The sequence below is a fragment of the Eriocheir sinensis genome, chromosome 28 (assembly GCF_024679095.1).
Source record: "Eriocheir sinensis breed Jianghai 21 chromosome 28, ASM2467909v1, whole genome shotgun sequence".
In the NCBI taxonomy this organism is placed as follows: domain Eukaryota; kingdom Metazoa; phylum Arthropoda; class Malacostraca; order Decapoda; family Varunidae; genus Eriocheir; species Eriocheir sinensis.
In genome coordinates this window covers 14114163-14131363 of record NC_066536.1, presented here as the reverse complement: position 1 = coordinate 14131363, position 17201 = coordinate 14114163, and the positions used below count along the sequence as shown (strand labels likewise).

The 17201-nt window shown below is 44.9% G+C and overlaps 1 protein-coding gene across 3 annotated transcripts in view; it reads left to right on the top strand.

The window, feature by feature from the left end:
* Positions 1 to 17201, top strand: part of LOC127004602 (uncharacterized) — a 58729-nt gene that overhangs the window by 5127 nt on the left and 36401 nt on the right. For all 3 annotated transcript variants that reach the window (XM_050872594.1, XM_050872592.1, XM_050872593.1), the window contains exon 3: positions 10845 to 11851. In XM_050872594.1, coding sequence (XP_050728551.1) covers positions 11140 to 11851 — 712 coding nt within the window. In that variant the 5' untranslated portion in view covers positions 10845 to 11139. The remainder of the gene's footprint in view (positions 1 to 10844; positions 11852 to 17201) is intronic.

Below are 17201 nucleotides of genomic sequence, written 5' to 3'. Positions count from 1 at the left end.
CTCCGTTTTCTTTGCCAGGTGGTGTCTGCTAAAAGAAGGAAGGGGTGGCTGTTATAATTGTATGCATGTTGAGGGGAGGTTCGGTGCCAGGGTTTAGGAATGTCCGCCGTCCACTCCGTCTGTCTTTTGTTTAATGCGCGTGTGACCTCCTTGGCCCGTCTGTCTATCTTACACGGTCGTCTCTGTCCACCCGTCCATCATTCGTTCACTCAAGGTTTCTCTGTCTTTATATAGAACGTGTCTTTATCTGTGGGCTGTATATATAACGTGACCGCCTTCGTTATTTGTCTCTTTGCTGTTTATCTGTCTTTATTGTTTGTCTTTACTGTTTATTCACCTGTCTTTATAAATAGCATGTCCTCTTTTTGTCCATCTGTCTTGTCCATAAGCATCTCAAAGAACCACTTGTATACCTGCCCGTCGTTCAATCAATAAATCTTCCTATTTCTGTCTTTCTATCTTTATCTGTATGTATGTATGTATGTATAGACAGAACGACCTCTTCCTCAATCTATTTTACATGTTATCTCGAAATAGCTCTTCCGTCTACTCTACATTTCTTCTCTAACGACGTCTTATCATTTTATTTTGTCAAACGATCTTATCTGAGTAACCATCTATTATTTGTCTCATAGAGCTTATGTTATCTCCGTGTCTTTTGAGCGATTTTTCCAGTGTATTCTTCTACTGTCTGTTCATTTCACACAACTTGGGTTATTATCAGTATTTGTAATTGTATATTCATCTATTTTTATCAATGTTCCACTTCCAATACCTTCTTATGTTATCTTCAGTATCTCAAGCGATCTCACCTGCGTTCTTCTATCACCCGGTCATTTCACTCCGCTTCTTAGGCCTTTCTAATCCCCAACTTAACCTGTGCACCTTCCAGATCTTTCTATTATGTTATTTTATACATCTCTCAAGCAATCTCACCTGCCTGTCCTTCCATCACCTGTCCATATCACACCGTTTCTTATGCCCCTCTCTGAACCTCCCACAACGCCATCCTGACCCCCAACCTAACCTGTGCACCTTCTAAGTCTTTCTATTATGTTATTTTATGTCTCTCTCAAGCATTCTCACCTGCCTATCCTTCTAAAACCTGTCCCTTTCCCACCGCTTCATATACCATCTATTGTACCCCCAACAACGCCTTTCTGATCCCCGACCTAACCTGTGCACCCTCCAAGGATTTTTACTATATTATTTTATGTCCCTCTTAAGCAATCTCACCTGCCTATCCTTCCATTATCTGTCCATGTCACACCGTTTCTTATGCCATCTAGTGAACCTCCCGCGACGCCTTCCTAATCTCTACCCAAGTCAACAGTCACCCCTTTGCTGTCCGATCCTCACGCCAGCCAAGCAACATAAGCCCGGTGACTGCCTGTACCCTCTCCAAGCACTGCCAAACCAAGGATCCGCCTACTTCTATCAGCGCCTTTTGTCTCCAAGCTTTGTTGTGTTGTTGGGATACGAGCGCATGGAAGGAAGGAGGATTTAGTGTTGAATTATACGAGTGAAACTGTACTGGGGTTTTGTATGGAAAAGGAATGTTAGGTTAGTATTAGTAGAGGCAAGAAGTAGCATCTAGTGTTAAAGAATACAGTTGAAACGGTACTACGGTATTGTATGGAAAAAGAATGCTAGGTTAGTGTTAGTTGACTGTACTGAATGGCTTAGGGAACGGCGTAAGGAAGGAGTCGAAAGCAAAGATATGAACGTTAAGAAGCACAGAATCCCATGCATTTTTTTTTTTTTAGAGAGAGAGAGAGAGAGAGAGAGAGAGAGAGAGAGAGAGAGAGAGAGAGAGAGAGAGAAAGGGGGTTAAAGAGTAAAGTGAATTACGGAGGGTTGCTTTCAAGTTTAAATTAGTTTAATAGTTTTTTTAACAGGAGGTATACATTGGGTTTTTCTCTCTCTCTCTCTCTCTCTCTCTCTCTCTGAAGAGAGAGAGAGAGAGAGAGAGAGAGAGAGAGAGAGAGAGAGAGAGAGAGAGAGAGAGAGAGAGAGAGAGAGAGAGAGAGAGAGAGAGAGAGAGAGAGATAGAGAGAAATCTAATAAAAAAGCAGTATTAACTTTTACATCAAAGAAGACTGCCAATAATTCGGTCCCGAGCCCAAGTTACACCTAATTATTTGACAGCGAAAAACATCCTGTCATATTAGTTCCATCATATTCTTATTACTACAACTATTACTACTACTACTACTACTACTATTACTACAGTCACTATTATTATCATTATCGTCAACATCCTATCAAGAAGTCATAAAAATGGTCTCTCATTATATTATTCCCTTATCTATTCGCCCCTCCTCCTCCTCCTCCTCCTCCTCCTCCTTCCCTATTCAATTTTTCTCTCCTCCTCCTCCCTCCATTTTCAGTTTCTCTCCCTTCCCTCCAATTCCTTTCGTTTTCTTCCTCTTTTTTATGGTTTATTCTCTTTCTTCTTCGTCATTTCTTCCTCTCCCATTTATTTTATGCTCCCTCTCTCTTTCTCTTCTCCACTTATCCACTCTTCCTTTCCACTCTACCTCCTGCTGTCTCCCTCTCCCTCCTAATGAATCTCTCTCTCTCTCTCTCTCTCTCTCTCTCTCTCTCTCTCTCTCTCTGCCTCCCTTTCACTCCCATTCTCTCCCATCAACCTCTGACCCTCTTTCTCTCTCTCCTCCTCCATGCCTCCACCTCCCTCCATTCATTCCTCTCTCTTTCTCCCTTCCTTCAAACTCACTCTCTCTTTCTCTCTTCCTCTCTTTCCCTTTCACTCTCGTTCCTTCCCCATCAACCTACATCTCCCACTCCCTCCCTCCCTCCCTCCCTTCGGCAGTGTTACGGGAAGATAACTGACGGGCGACAGGTAGGGCGGGACAGGTGAGCGCAGGTGAGGCTGATTAACGACCCCCCACACCTGTTTGTCGGTTGCCCTTCACGGCCGCCCGATATTTTTTTTTTCCCCTCCGCGTCCCTGTGTTTTCTGATCTATTTTTTGTTTGTTTGTTTTGTTTATGTTTTTCCTTCCATCCAAATCGTCTATCACAGGGGGAGGGGGGAGGGGAGGAGGAGGGGGAGGATGTATAGCCACTACCGCGCTTCTATCTTGCAGCGACAGCCTTTGCTATTTTATTTTTGTTTGTTTGTTTGTTTGTTTTCTCCTTTTTTCCCCTCTCATCATGTTTGTCATTCATTTTTTATTGTTGTTTCTGAGTTTTTTTTTTTAAGGTAGCGGAGAGAGAGAGAGAGAGAGAGAGAGAGAGAGAGAGAGAGAGAGAGAGAGAGAGAGAGAGAGAGAGAGAGAGAGAGAGAGAGAGAGAGAGAGAGAGAGAGAGAAAAAAAAAATCACCATTTACTATATCCAGCATTTTTTTTTTTTTTCCTTATTCTTTTTTCAGCAGCGTACGGGGTTGTTGTTGTTTTTTGTTGTTTTTTTACGTCTTCGGTCCATGGCGCCGGTAGGCATTCCTGACGGGGCCTGATGGGTTCCACTTCTATAGTATGACTGTATCTCGTGTGTTTGAAGATCCCCTTAATTAACCTAAACTAACTATAACCCGAACAGTCAGTCATCCTATTTGTGCCCTCTGAAAAATCATAATACGCTTCCTCTGTAATGAGACTCGCTAGGTGAAAATATTGGTTCAAAGTCTATTGTATTACTGCATCTCCTTAATTAACCTAAACTAACTATAACCCGAACAGTCAGTCATCCTATTTGTGCACTCTGAAAAATCATAATAAGCTCCCTCTGTAACGAGACTCGCTCAGTAACAATATGGGTTCCAACTCAATTGTATTACTGCAATATCCTTCATTAACCTAAATAAAGAGTACTTATAAAGGACGCGAAAGGTGAAAGAAGAAAAGGAACGCGAGGGAGAGAGGGGGAGGAAGAGTGAAATTAAGAAAGGAAGAGAGGTAGAGAATGAAGGAAGGTAGAAGGGAGGGAGTGCTAGGTATCCTCGACAATAAGTAAACTTTATAAATACACTATAACCCGAGCAGTCAGTCATGCTATTTGTGCACTCCGTAAAGTCATAAAACGCTTCCTCTGTAATAAGACTCGCTAGGTAAACATATGGGATAAAACTCGAACTCCAAGCCAAACTTCGAGGACCTGTTGCTGACTACTGCTCCTCCACCCCCTCCTCTTCCTCCTCCTCCTCTTCCATCCCACCTGTTGTTACTCCCTCCTACCTGTTGAAGCCCCACACACCTGTTGTCGAGGATACCTAGCACTCCCTCCCTCCTACCTGCCTTCCTTCTCTACCTTTCTTCCTTTCTAACTTTCCCTCCCCCTCTCTCCCTTGCGTTCCTTCCCATCCTTTACCTTTCGCGTCCTTCATCCCTCCTTCCCTTCCGTTCCCCTCCTTCCTTCTCCACCACTCCTTGCCAGTTACTCTTCTTATCTACCTTCCTTCGCTAGTCCATTGCTTTCCCTTTCACTTTCTCTCAACTTTATGTTCCTTTCGTCATATTAGTCATTCTTTTTTTATTATTTCGGCTTTTTATTTTTTTGTGCCTGGTTGCGTTTTTTTTTTCATTTCTTAGTTTTTTTCTTTCGTTTATTCATTCTTCAGCATCACCTTTCTCGTACTTTTTTATTTCTCTCTCTCTCTCTCTCTCTCTCTCTCTCTCTCTCTCATTACCTCACTTTTACTTTTCCTCCACCCTTCTCCTTTACAGTTCTTTTCCACCTCCCGACTTTTTCTTATAATCTTTTCTTAAATAGATTTCACGCCTCCTTTCAATATTACTTCCTTGCTTTTCTGTTTTCCTATTTTTTCCTCTTTTCTCCCCCCCCCCCTCTCTCTCTCTCTCTCTCTCTCTCTTACCGCTAACACACACGGTAACTTCATCCACAGCAAAATCAACCATCGCCGCCACCACCACCACCACCACCTCCTTCACCTTCACTTCCTCCTTCATCCTTACACACCTGTCGGGGCCTTGACTCACCTGCCTCGTGGTTCCTTAATTGGATTCACGTATGACTGAGCTGAGCTGCCTTGTGATTGCTCCAACGCGGGTGAGGTCTATTTAAATTTATGTCTGTCTGTCTGTCTGTAAATATGTCAATGTATGTCTGTCTGTCTGTTTACTTGTCTGTGTGTCTGTCTCTTTTACCTGTTAAAGTCACTCGGTACTTATTGAATGCGAAACAACAACAACAACAACAACAAGCTAACAGACAACTCAATAAAAACAAAAAAACACTCAAAAGAAAAAAAGTACAAAAAATAAAATACTATATAAAAACACGATCTTATAAACACACACACACACACACACACACACACACACACACACACACACACACACACACACACACGAAGAGGAGGAATATTAAGGTCAATGGAAGGGAAGGGAAGGGAAGGGAAGGGAAGAAAAAGTGAAAGGAAGTGAAGTGAAGTGAAGGGAAGGGAAGGGAAAGGAAGGGAAGGGAAGGGAAGGGAAGGTAAAGGAAGGAAGGGAAGGAAAGTGAAGAATATGAAAGGAAGGGAAGGGAAGGAAGGCAAGGGAAGGGAAGAAAGGGAAGGGAAAGGAAGGGAAAGGTAGGGAAGGGTAAGGAAAGGAGTGGAAACGAAACGAAAGAAAAGGAGCAGAAGAAAGGGAAGGGAAGAGAAAGGAAGGGAAGAATGGGAAAGAAAGGAAAGGGAGGGGAGGGAGGGAAGGACAACGCAAAAGTGAAGAAAAAGAAGGGAACGCAAGAAGAGGGGAAGAAGGAATGTCAGACAAATATAAAACCACGCAAAAACGAAACAGCCAAGACGGAAGTGTAAATGGGTGAGGACATAAATAACAGAAATATTGAAACTAGAAATATCACCCGATAAAAATAAACGCCACTAACCGCAAGTCCTATAAAGGGCGGACTAGAAATAGACGAATGCAAAGGCCAAAGAGAAAAAAAGTTAGGAAGTTAGCGAAAGAGGGGAGAGGAGGAGAGGGAGAGAGAGTGTTGGAGAAGGAGAGGGAGGATGAAAAGAGAAAAGAGTAGGGGAGGAGAGAGGCAGGACAGGGAAATGACATAGAAAGAGAGGCAGAGAAGAGGGAAGGAGAGAGGAGCCGATAAAGGAGAAAAGAGAGGGAGAGAGAAAGAAAAGAGGAAGAAAGGAGAGCGAGAGAAGGACAAAGGAAGAGGAGATGGAAGGAGAGAGAGAGAGAGAGAGAGAGAGAGAGAGAGAGAGAGAGAGAGAGAGAGAGAGAGAGAGAGAGAGAGAGAGAGAGAGAGAGAGAGAGAGAGAGAGAGAGAGAGAGAGAGAGAGAGAGAGAGAGAGAGAGAGAGAGAGAGAGAGAGAGAGAGAGAGAGAGAGAGAGAGAGAGAGAGAGAGAGAGAGAGAGAGAGAGAGAGAGAGAGAGAGAGAGAGAGAGAGAGAGAGAGAGAGAGAGAGAGAGAGAGAGAGAGAGAGAGAGAGAGAGAGAGAGAGAGAGAGAGAGAGAGAGAGAGAGAGAGAGAGAGAGAGAGAGAGAGAGAGAGAGAGGTAAGGGCGCACTACACCCCTCATATTGATCCCTGCTTCTACCTGGAGGAAGAGGAGAAGGAGGAAGAGGAGGAAGAGGAAGAGGAGGAAGGAGGAGGAGAAGGAGAAAGAGAAGGAGAAGGATGCTGGCTTCTTAATGTTTGTGTTGATGAAGGAGGCTTGAGAGGGTCATGGTGGTGGTGGTGGTGGTGGTTGGGGGAAGGGCCTTGTTAATTATTGGTTGGAGGGGGAAACTGTCCTCTTTTTTTATATTCTCTTTTATTCCACTAATTCTCCTCTTTTTCTCCACTTTTTATTTATCTTCTTGTGTTCGTTCCCCTCTTCGTGTCATGTGTTTGAAAATACCCTGAATTTTTCCTCCCTAACCTAACCAAAAACCCGATAAATCTTCATATATTTTTACTCAGAAAGTTCATATATGATTCCCCGGCAATGTGCACTTCTATATAACAAAGGGAGTTCTCTCATAATCATCATCATTATTCTCGTCATCATCATTATTATCATCATAATCACCACCTTCACCCTCATCATCATCATCACCATCATCATCTTCAGTCGTTACTAGTTCACTGGAGGCCTTTACCAACGTTCTCTCTTTATTAATTTATACATACGTTGCTGCTCCTCATGAATTTAAAGATACCCTAAACCTTCCATAACTAAAACCTCATCAATCAGCCTATTTGTGAACTCGGTAAATTCCCTAAACCTTCCATAAATAATACGTCAACCATCAGCGTATTTGTGTACACGGTAAATTCAAATATGATTCCTCAGTAGTGGGACATTATTTAACAAAGTGAGCTCTGTCTTAGTTCACTCATATTTAAAGTTCCTGCCTGTCAAGTGTTTCAGGATACCGTAAACTTAACCTAACCTAACTTACGTCAAAATGGCCATCTTATGTATTATTCTGTAGTGTCATATATAAATCAGTAGCGAGCCGTTCTGTCTAAAAATGTGAGCTCTTCTTTTTGTTAATAATTCCTATATACCTCAGAAAAAAACAAGAGAAAACGTTGGTAAAATTCTATGTCCTCCAGTGAACTAGTAATGAGAGAAAAAGATTAGGAGGAGGAGGAGGAGGAGGTTGGTAATGATGATGTTGATGATGATGACGATGATGATGATGACGGTGGTGATGATAATGATGATGTGTAGATATATAGATAGACAGACAGATAGGCAGATAGATAGACAGACAGAGATAAATGTAACAATGCAGTATAACAAAAGTAATTATAGTTTTGTCCATCAACTTTCTCTCTCTCTCTCTCTCTCTCTCTCTCGGCAGCAGGAAAAACGTAAACACCAGTATTTTCCCAGCAGCGCCGAGCCTCTCTGTCACTTGTTTGGAGCCTGTCAGTCACGGCGGGGGGGTGGGGGTTGGGGGAGAGAGAGAGAGAGAGAGAGAGAGAGAGAGAGAGAGAGAGAGAGAGAGAGAGATAATAATAATAATAATAAAGATCCAGTTGGCGTTCCTTTCACTTTTTTCGTTAAACCACTCCAAGAAAATGCTGTTAGTGGGACTCTCTCTCTCTCTCTCTCTCTCTCTCTCGTATTCAACTAAATTTTCCTTCCTCTCCTCATTATTTCTCCTTTTTCTCGGTCTAATTATTGTTTTCCTGCCTCCTCCTCCTCCTCCTCCTCCTGAATAAAATTGAATGTCGAGTTGAGCGACTAAAAAAGCGAGAATATCCTGGCATTTAAAATTACACACCACCACCACCACCATCATAATCACCACCACCACCACCTGTCAGACAGCGGCAGGTGGATCAGAACAACCACCTGTGCCTTGATTGATGAGTTGCCTACCTGGAAAGAGAGAGAGAGAGAGAGAGAGAGAGAGAGAGAGAGAGAGAGAGAGAGAGAGAGAGAGAGAGAGAGAGAGAGAGAGAGAGAGAGAGAGAGAGAGAGAGAGAGATTTACATAGAAAATCAGACCACACAGACCCCATGGTCCAGACTAGGTGGTCTGTCCTAAACCTAAGTGATTTTACATTAATCAGATGGCTCCAAAACGTTGCTTTACTACTCTAGTTAATATTAAGTTCAAGGAAGTGACGGTCGAGCTTGTTTTTAAAGGAGTCAATCGTGTTACACTGGACCACTGATTGTGGGAGCTTATTCCATTCTCGCACTACAACGTTGATGAAGAAAAATTTGGTGCAGTCTGAATTTACTTGTCTACATTTGAGTTTTGTGCCATTGTTCCTCGTTCGCAAAGTGTCATCGATAATAAACAATGTTGATCTGTCTACATTCGTGAAACCATTAAGTATTTTAAAACATTCCATCAGTTTTCCTCGGAGGCGACGTTTCTCAAGAGAGAACATGTTAAGGGTGGAAAGCCTTTCTTCGTAGGATTTGTTGCGCAAGGAAGGGATCATTTTTGTTGTCCGACGCTGAACACCTTCTAGTTTAGCAATGTCCTTTGCATGGTGGGGAGACCAAAACTGTACCGCATATTCCAAGTGGGGTCTGACTAAACTATTGTAGAGCGGAAGTATTACATCTTTATTCTTGAATAAAAAGTTTCTTTTAATGAAGCCCAACATTCTGTTCGCTTTATTTGCTGCATCGATGCATTGATGTGAGAATTTGAGGTTTGACGCGATTTTAATCCCCAGGTCCTTAACGCATTGAACGCTTGTGAGTTTAACGCCGCGTATTCCGTAATCGAACTTCTTATTTTTTGATCCAACTTGAAGGACCTGGCACTTGTCTACGTTAAAGGGCATCTCCCATCTATCCGACCAAGCTGAAATTTTGTGCAAATCCTCTTGGAGGCTTTGCCTGTCTTCGTCAGTGAGAACCGAGTTACCAATCTTTGAGTCGTCTGCAAATTTACTAATGCGATTATTGAGTCCAACATCCACGTCGTTGATGTAAATAATGAAGAGCACTGGGCCAAGAACCGACCCCTGAGGGACGCCACTAGTGACCGGCGCCCACTCTGAGTTAATCCGTCAATCACAACTTTTTGTTGTCTGTTGCTCAACCAATTCGCGATCCATTGGTTTACTTGACCGTTAATGCCTATTTGCTTTAATTTATAAAGTAATTTATGATGTGGGACTTTATCAAACGCTTTCTGGAAATCAAGATAGACTACGTCCACTGATTTGGTTACGTCATAAATTGAGAAGAGATCGTTATAAAAGGTCAGTAGGTTTGACAGGCAGGATCTTTTGTTACGGAAGCCATGTTGTGAATCCCCAATTAATGAGTGGCTTTAAAGAGAGAGAGAGAGAGAGAGAGAGAGAGAGAGAGAGAGAGAGAGAGAGAGAGAGAGAGAGAGAGAGAGAGAGAGAGAGAGAGAGAGAGAGACATTGTGAGAGAATGGGAAAATGGAGAAGGATGGAGCAAGGGAAGGAAAAGAAGAGAGAGAAAAAAAGAGGTGATGTATGAAGAGGAAGTGGGAGGAGGAGGTAAAGGAGGAGGAAGATGAAGAGGAGGAGAACGGGGAGGACAACGAGGAGGAGGATGACGAGGACGAGGACGAGGAGGAAGAGAGAGAAGAGGAGAAGGAGGAGGAAGAGGTCCCGGTGTTCTTAAATGAAACGGCAGTATTGGAATGATGGAGGAGGAAGGGAGGAGGAAAGCAGAGCGAGAGGGCGAAGAGGAGGAGGAGGAGGAGGAGGAGGAGGAGAGGAAGGGGGAAGAGTGGTAGTTTTCATCTGTCATGATTTGCATGAAAAATACACGTAATGAACACAGAGACAGACAGACAGACAGACAGACAGACAGACAGACAGACAGACAGACAGACAGACAGACAGATAGACACAGACAGACAGACAGACAGACAGACAGACAGACAGACGGACGAACAGACATAGACAGACAGACGGACAGACAGAAAAATAGATGGATGGATGGACAAAATACACACACACACACACACACACACACACACACACACACACACACACACACACACACACATACACAAATACAAACAAACAAACACACGCCCAAACAAACACGTACACAAGATAATGTGTATCAATATGTCTGTCGATCTGTCTGTATGTATGTTTCTCTCTCTCTCCAAGGAAATGACGATAAACTTTCAATGGGGTGACACGAGAGAGAGAGAGAGAGAGAGAGAGAGAGAGAGAGAGAGAGAGAGAGAGAGAGAGAGAGAGAGAGAGAGAGAGAGAGAGAGAGAGAGTAGAAAAATAGGAGTGAGAGGCGAGGCATCATGTACAGCCGTTCCAATTAAAGCCGGCCATCAGGCACTCGCTCCTCTCCCTCTCCCTCTCCCTCTTCGTTTCCCTCAGTCTCACTCTCACTCTCTCTCCATCTCTCACTTCGCCTCCATTAAGCGCTCCTCGTTTCGCCCCGACAGGATAACCAACAAGACGACCAACAGGTGGGCGGAAGGCAGATACTCGTGGGCGTGTTGCCACGATGATGGGCGGTGTGGCGGCTGTGATGCACTGTACAGCGTGGCTGGGCAGAGTGGCATAGTGCTGCGGCTCGGTGGTGCTGTGTGGTTCTGCTGCGGCCTATGCGGGCCATCAAGGTGCCTTCCCGCTGTGCCGCGTGACGCACTTTGACAAATCGGTGGCGCCCGCTCCGTCCCAATGTCCGGCAGCGTTGCACCAACAAGCTTCTGAGAGATTGAAAATCCTAGCAGCAGGATGGATCTTCTCCCTCAGGCTCCGGCCGCCCTCACTCCAAGAGAGCCACCGGGGGAAGCGCCAAACCATTATGACTCAGCCAAGCCCGTGGCGAGCCAGAACATTCCTGTGGAGGTGTCGCTGAGGACCACAGAGGAGGAGGTGGCAGGGAGCAGCGCAGCGGCGGGAAGGCAAGGACACACGGCGGAGGCGCTCGGTGCCCCGACCCAGGCAGTGCCAGATGTCGGTCCTGCAGTGAGCCACGTGGAGGCGTCCTGCTGCGACAATCACAAACAAACTGCCAACCTCAACTGTACACACCTTAACTTTCCTTCCTGTGACTGTGTGGCTCGAGCCGCTAAACATCGCCCAACCCACGGCCGTCTGGGACGCAGGGCGGGACGCCGGCCCCACCGCGGGCCCTCCCTGGCCGCCCTACGGGACTCCGGCCTCGAGGCATTTGATGAAAACGAAGAATCTGACTTTCAGGAATCCGAGACCGAGACGGACCCCCACCTGGCTGACACCACCGACGCCGAGTCAGACTGCACGGCGGGGCTGGAGTCTGACGTGGAAGGCGCTGTCGGTGGTCCGGAGCTGCTGGCGCCCCCTGACATCCCAGGGGGGCGCCGTGCATCCATAGTGACAACTGACAGTCGTCATGACGAGATCTTGACCGCACCCGAGCCCATCAAGGTAGCAGTCTTCGGCACGGACGGGGTCGGCAAGTCAGGTGAGTGTTCCTTCAAGCGTGTGTTGCAGTGGATCAACTTCCTGCCACACAACACTCCACAACGGACCAGCGTCACGGCACACAACACACCCTGCTAACAATCCCTGGATCTTACTCACACACCCTTAACCTCTTCAAATCCTCAGTGCCACCCTCATATACCCCGCCCATACACTTCCACACTAATTTTACCCTTGTGAAGCCATCCACCTTTCCCTAAGCCACACATACCTCCCCTTCACCCCACAGGTCTACACCCTCCAGGCAACCCCCCGCCGGCTGCCCCGCGGCCTGTTGCTGGCGTTGCCGCCCGCCGCGTTACGCCACAACCTCCTCAGAAATTGGAAGCCGCCGGCCCCTTCAGAGGCGAGGGGCGGCAGGGCGGCGGGGTGCCCCTGCCTCCCGTGGCGGGACGGTTATTTTGGACGTAATTGAAAATCGACTTTATGCTGCGGAGGCGAAGGAGTAGAGGAGGCGAGAGGGATGAGGCTGGATAGCCGTGAAGAGGGATGGCGGAAGGTAAAGGGAAGGGAGGAAGGAAGGCCGGATAATAAAGAAATAATATCCTTGATTTACTTCCGTGGCTAACACACACACACACACACACACACACACACACACACACACACACACATACACACACACACGGTGATGGTGATAGTGAGGCTGTAAATAATAATAACTGAAATGATGGCGATGGTAACACGTACAATATTAATGAAGAAGTGTTGTTAAAAGAGGCCAGGCGGCACCGTAGACTTTAAACTCCCTATAATGGTAATGATGCTCGTTAATAATGATAACAAATATAGTGATAGAGGTAGAAAGGCTGACAATGGTGGTGGTGATGGAGGTGGTGGTGATGGTGGTGGTAGTGGCGGCGGTGGTGGTGGAGGTGGTGGTGATGGTAGTGGTGGTGGTGGTGGTGGTGGCGGCGGCGGTGGCGGTGGTGGTGATGATGGTGGGAGAGGGGAGGTTATAGTGGAAAGATCGTCAAGGAAAAGAAAATTTAGCTCAGGGAAAGATTGACTGAAAATGAGGTTGTTGAGGCGTGAGGAGGAGGAGGAGGAGGAGGAGGAGGAGGAGGAGGAGGAGGAGGAGGAGGAGGAGGAGGAGGAGAAGGAGGAGGAGGAGGAGGAGGAGGAAAAGAAGAAGGAAATACAGAGGATTAGACAACAGTAAGCCAGTTCACTTCTTACACGATGTAGCCTTTCTTAGTGATATTTTTCATGCGGTAACCTGTAGAACAAATTATAACCCCCAATTCACTCTTGGTACACCGATATAACTACCAATGAGATATCAATTAGTCCATCGCTTTCTCACTGACTAGTACTGTGGGAAAATTTGTTCCAGTGGCGAATCAATTAGTTTGGGAGAGGGAAAATAATCTACTGGCAATGCTAAGTTTGGGTATTAAATTGAAGTTCGAGAAGCTTGGAGTGGTCGACGTTATGAAACTTGTTGAGGTACTTGAAGACCCCCATCCAAGCCCCTCGTGGTAGTCTGTTTCCGATCATAAAAAATCTAAAGGAGGGATGGAGGGAGAGGTGGAGAGAGGGAGGAAGAGAGAGAGAGAGAGAGAGAGAGTAATCTTATAAGGAGGGGTTGGAGGAGAAAACGGGGGATAAGAAAAAGAAAAAGAAAAGGAGAGAAAGGAGAGATAGAAGAGAAGTAGTTTTTCCGAAGAGAAAAAAAAAGTACATTGAATTGATATCTGTATTCAAAGAAAGAGCTTATAAGATTATGGTCTCTCTCTCTCTCTCTCTCTCTCTCTCTCTCTCTCACCCACGCCCACGCCCCCCTCACACACACAAATAACAAACAAACAAACAATATGACTAATTCTTACTGACAAAACTCGCTTAGACCTAACAAATAAAATACAACACAACTGATCCATTATATGATACCAAACGTTGCTTTAAACTCAATAACTAGACCAATACCAAAGCAAGAACAAACACACACCTGACACATCGAAATAAGGAAAGAAAACGGTAAAATCAAGGTAACAATGGAATGGAAAAGGAAAACGATCCAGACCTGCAAAAACGACGCGGGACTGAAGTAAAGCGACGAAACGATGAAAAAAAAGCAAAAAAAATTGATAAAAGGGCAAACTAGGCGTGGAACCGAGGCGGAAACTTATAATGAGGAGAACAGAACGTGATGTGCCGGGGAGGAGGAGGAGGAGGAGGAGGAGGAGGAGGAGGAGGAGGAGGAGGAGGAGGAGGAGGAGGAGGAGCGGCTGTGTTGCAATGTAATGTGATGATGCGGAGGATACAAAGAGGTGACGAAAAGGATGAAGAAAAAGAAGTCCAAGAGGAGGAGGAGGAGACGAGATGGTTGTTAGAAGAAGAAGAAGAAGAAGAAGAAGAAGAAGAAGAAGTAGAAGAAATAAGAAAAATACAACAACAACAACAACAACAACAACAACAACAACAACAACAACAACAACAACAACAACAACAACAATAAAAGCACAACCAAAATAAACAAAAACAAATTGAAGCAAGGATCAGAGTTGTAAAATGCGGCTTGCCCTCAACGTAGACTTATACCCAACACTCCTGCAATAAGCTACCAAAACGCGGGACTGTAACACAAAGCCAACCGCCGCCGTGCCTTGAATGTTTGTACGATGGAAATATAGGTAAGTTAATGTGTCTAAGTAGAGAGAAAGGAAAGAAATCGAAGAGAGAAAAATATATATAAAGTTAAATGATTGTGCAGGGGAATGAAATAATTAAAACCAGAAATCCAAAGAAAGTATCAACAGAGAGAGAGAGAGAGAGAGAGAGAGAGAGAGAGAGAGAGAGAGAGAGAGAGAGAGAGAGAGAGAGAGAGAGAGAGAGAGAGAGAGAGAGAGAGAGAGAGAGAGAGAGAAAAAAAAAAAAAAAAAAAGAAAAGAAAAGAAAAGAAAAGAGAAGAGAAGAGAAGGGACGAGAAGAGAAGAGAAGAGAAGAAAAGAAAGAAACATTTAAGAATAGAAATGAAAAGAGAAAAGGAAAGGAAAGGAAAGAAAAGGATATTAAAGGAAAGGAAAAGAGAGAAAGAGCAAAAAAATAAAAATAAAAACATCATACTAAAAACATACAAAACACGAGTAAGTGGCTTCAGTAAACAACAAAAATAATGATGAAAAAAAATAAAAGAAAATAAAAAAACAGCGAGGTTATAATTTTCCGGCTCCTTGGTTAATGAAGAACAATTCCTGGAGGAGACTTAATTTCTGCTTTTAATCTCCTTTTAAATTGTGTGTCTGTCTGTCTGTCTGTCTTCAGTACCCACGGGAGCGTTAACTTAATTTTCTTATTTCTCCTTTGTCTTCATCTTCCGGGAAAACCAGAGACGAGGAAAGATAATACGTTGAGACTAAGAGGGTGAAGAAGAGGAGAAGGAGGGGAAGAGGAGGAGGAGGTGAAGGAAAATATTGCTGTAACGGATGTCTTCGGTGGGCGAGGCGGCGGGAGGGTGGGGTACGGAGTGAGAGGGTGGGGGAGGGAGTGGGGGGGAGGGTCGGTGTTCCTACCTATAATTGCCTCGGTTTCATCCGGGTTTCTTTTCATTCCAGGTCTCCTTGTCCTCCTCCTCCTCCTCCTCCTTCTCCTCCTCCTCTTCCTTCTTCTTCTCGTCACGTCACGTCACGTCACGTCACGTCACGTCACTTCACTTCACTTCTCTTCTCTTCTCTTCTCCACTCTACTCTCTCTCTCTCTCTCTCCCCAAGTCATCATCAACAACTATTACGTGTGTGTTTCGAGGCCATAACTATAAACAGCTTGCTCACATTATCTTGACGAACGACCTCGCTTTCTACCACTTTGCGAATGGGTGTTATTGGTTACCCTAATGGATGAGAGAGAGAGAGAGAGAGAGAGAATAAGTCCCATCTGATCAATTGTCGGAAAAGTGTAAATCTCTTTCTTTTCTCCTTCGAATTAAACTTATCCTTATCATCCTTGTCTCTCTCTCTCTCCCCTGTATTTTTATCTTGTATCCCCATCTTGCGTCCTCTCTCTCTTTCTATCTTTTCATGTTTCTTTCTCTCTCTCTCTCTCCATTGCTTCATGTCCTCACCTACGTCACCACCACCACCACCGCACATGAAAATACGAGGAGGACGAAAATAAAGACACAAAGAGATGAAGATATGCAGACACACACACACACACACACACACACACACACACACACACACACACACACACACACACACACACACGAAGCAAAAGATGAGATAAAGCCAGACAAATATGAAAAGACTTGCAGAGGGAGGGATTGAGACACGGAGCTGAAAAGAGTGGCAGAATAATAAATAGAAATGTCGGTAAAGGTAAAGAGCGTGGGACAAAGAAGAGAGAGAAACAGACGGATATAGATGGACAGGTAAAAAACATAGGACCGAAAAACAGGTATATACATGAGACAGACAGAGAGGTAGAGAGTGACCAAACAGAAGAAGATTCACACAAACATACCAACACACAGAGACATACATGAACATACAGATACAAAGAAACTGATAAAAACTAAACACAGACACACAGACATAAATACACACATACAAATACAAGCAGAAAGAAAGACACAGAAAATAAATGGACTCAAACACAGACACACAGACAATGTAAGAGGGAGAGAGAGAGACAGGTAGCAATCAGGTAGACAGACAGACTCATAAACACACACACATATACATACAAATACAAGCAGAGAGAGAGGTGGGCAGACTTACTAACAGACAGACAAGAAACCCAAGCACACAAACACACAGACAAGAGAGGGAGGGAGAGAGAGACAGGTAACAGACACAGGTACAAAGACACACACAGACAGGTACACAGACACATGTACGCAGACACATACAAACAAAAACAAGCAGAAAGAAATAGACAGAGATACATAGACACCGGCAGACTGACAAAAAGAAATCTCCAAAACACAGACAAACACAAAGAGGAGAAGAGAAAGAGAGAGTGGGGTAACAGGTGGCAGACTCAGGGAGACAGACAAACGTTCACAGCCATCGCCACTGTCCCGCGCTTCCCACAACGTTCCCGGACCCTCCTTCTGGCATTGACGTCACCCTTCGATATTCGGTTTAACATAACGTGCTGGAAATAACCGTGTGCCGGGCCGTCCCCTCCGATGGTCCGGCTCTCTTTACCGCGCTTACTCACGTCCCTGTAACTCCACACATTGCTGCCCTGTCTTGCCTCGCCTCCCCAGCCTCTGTTTTCCCTTCTTTTTCTTTTTCTTCTTCTTCGTTCTTCTTCTTCTTCTTCTTCTTTTCTTCTTTTTCTTCTTCTTCTCTGCCCTAAGCATTACTGGGGTCGGCCACTCT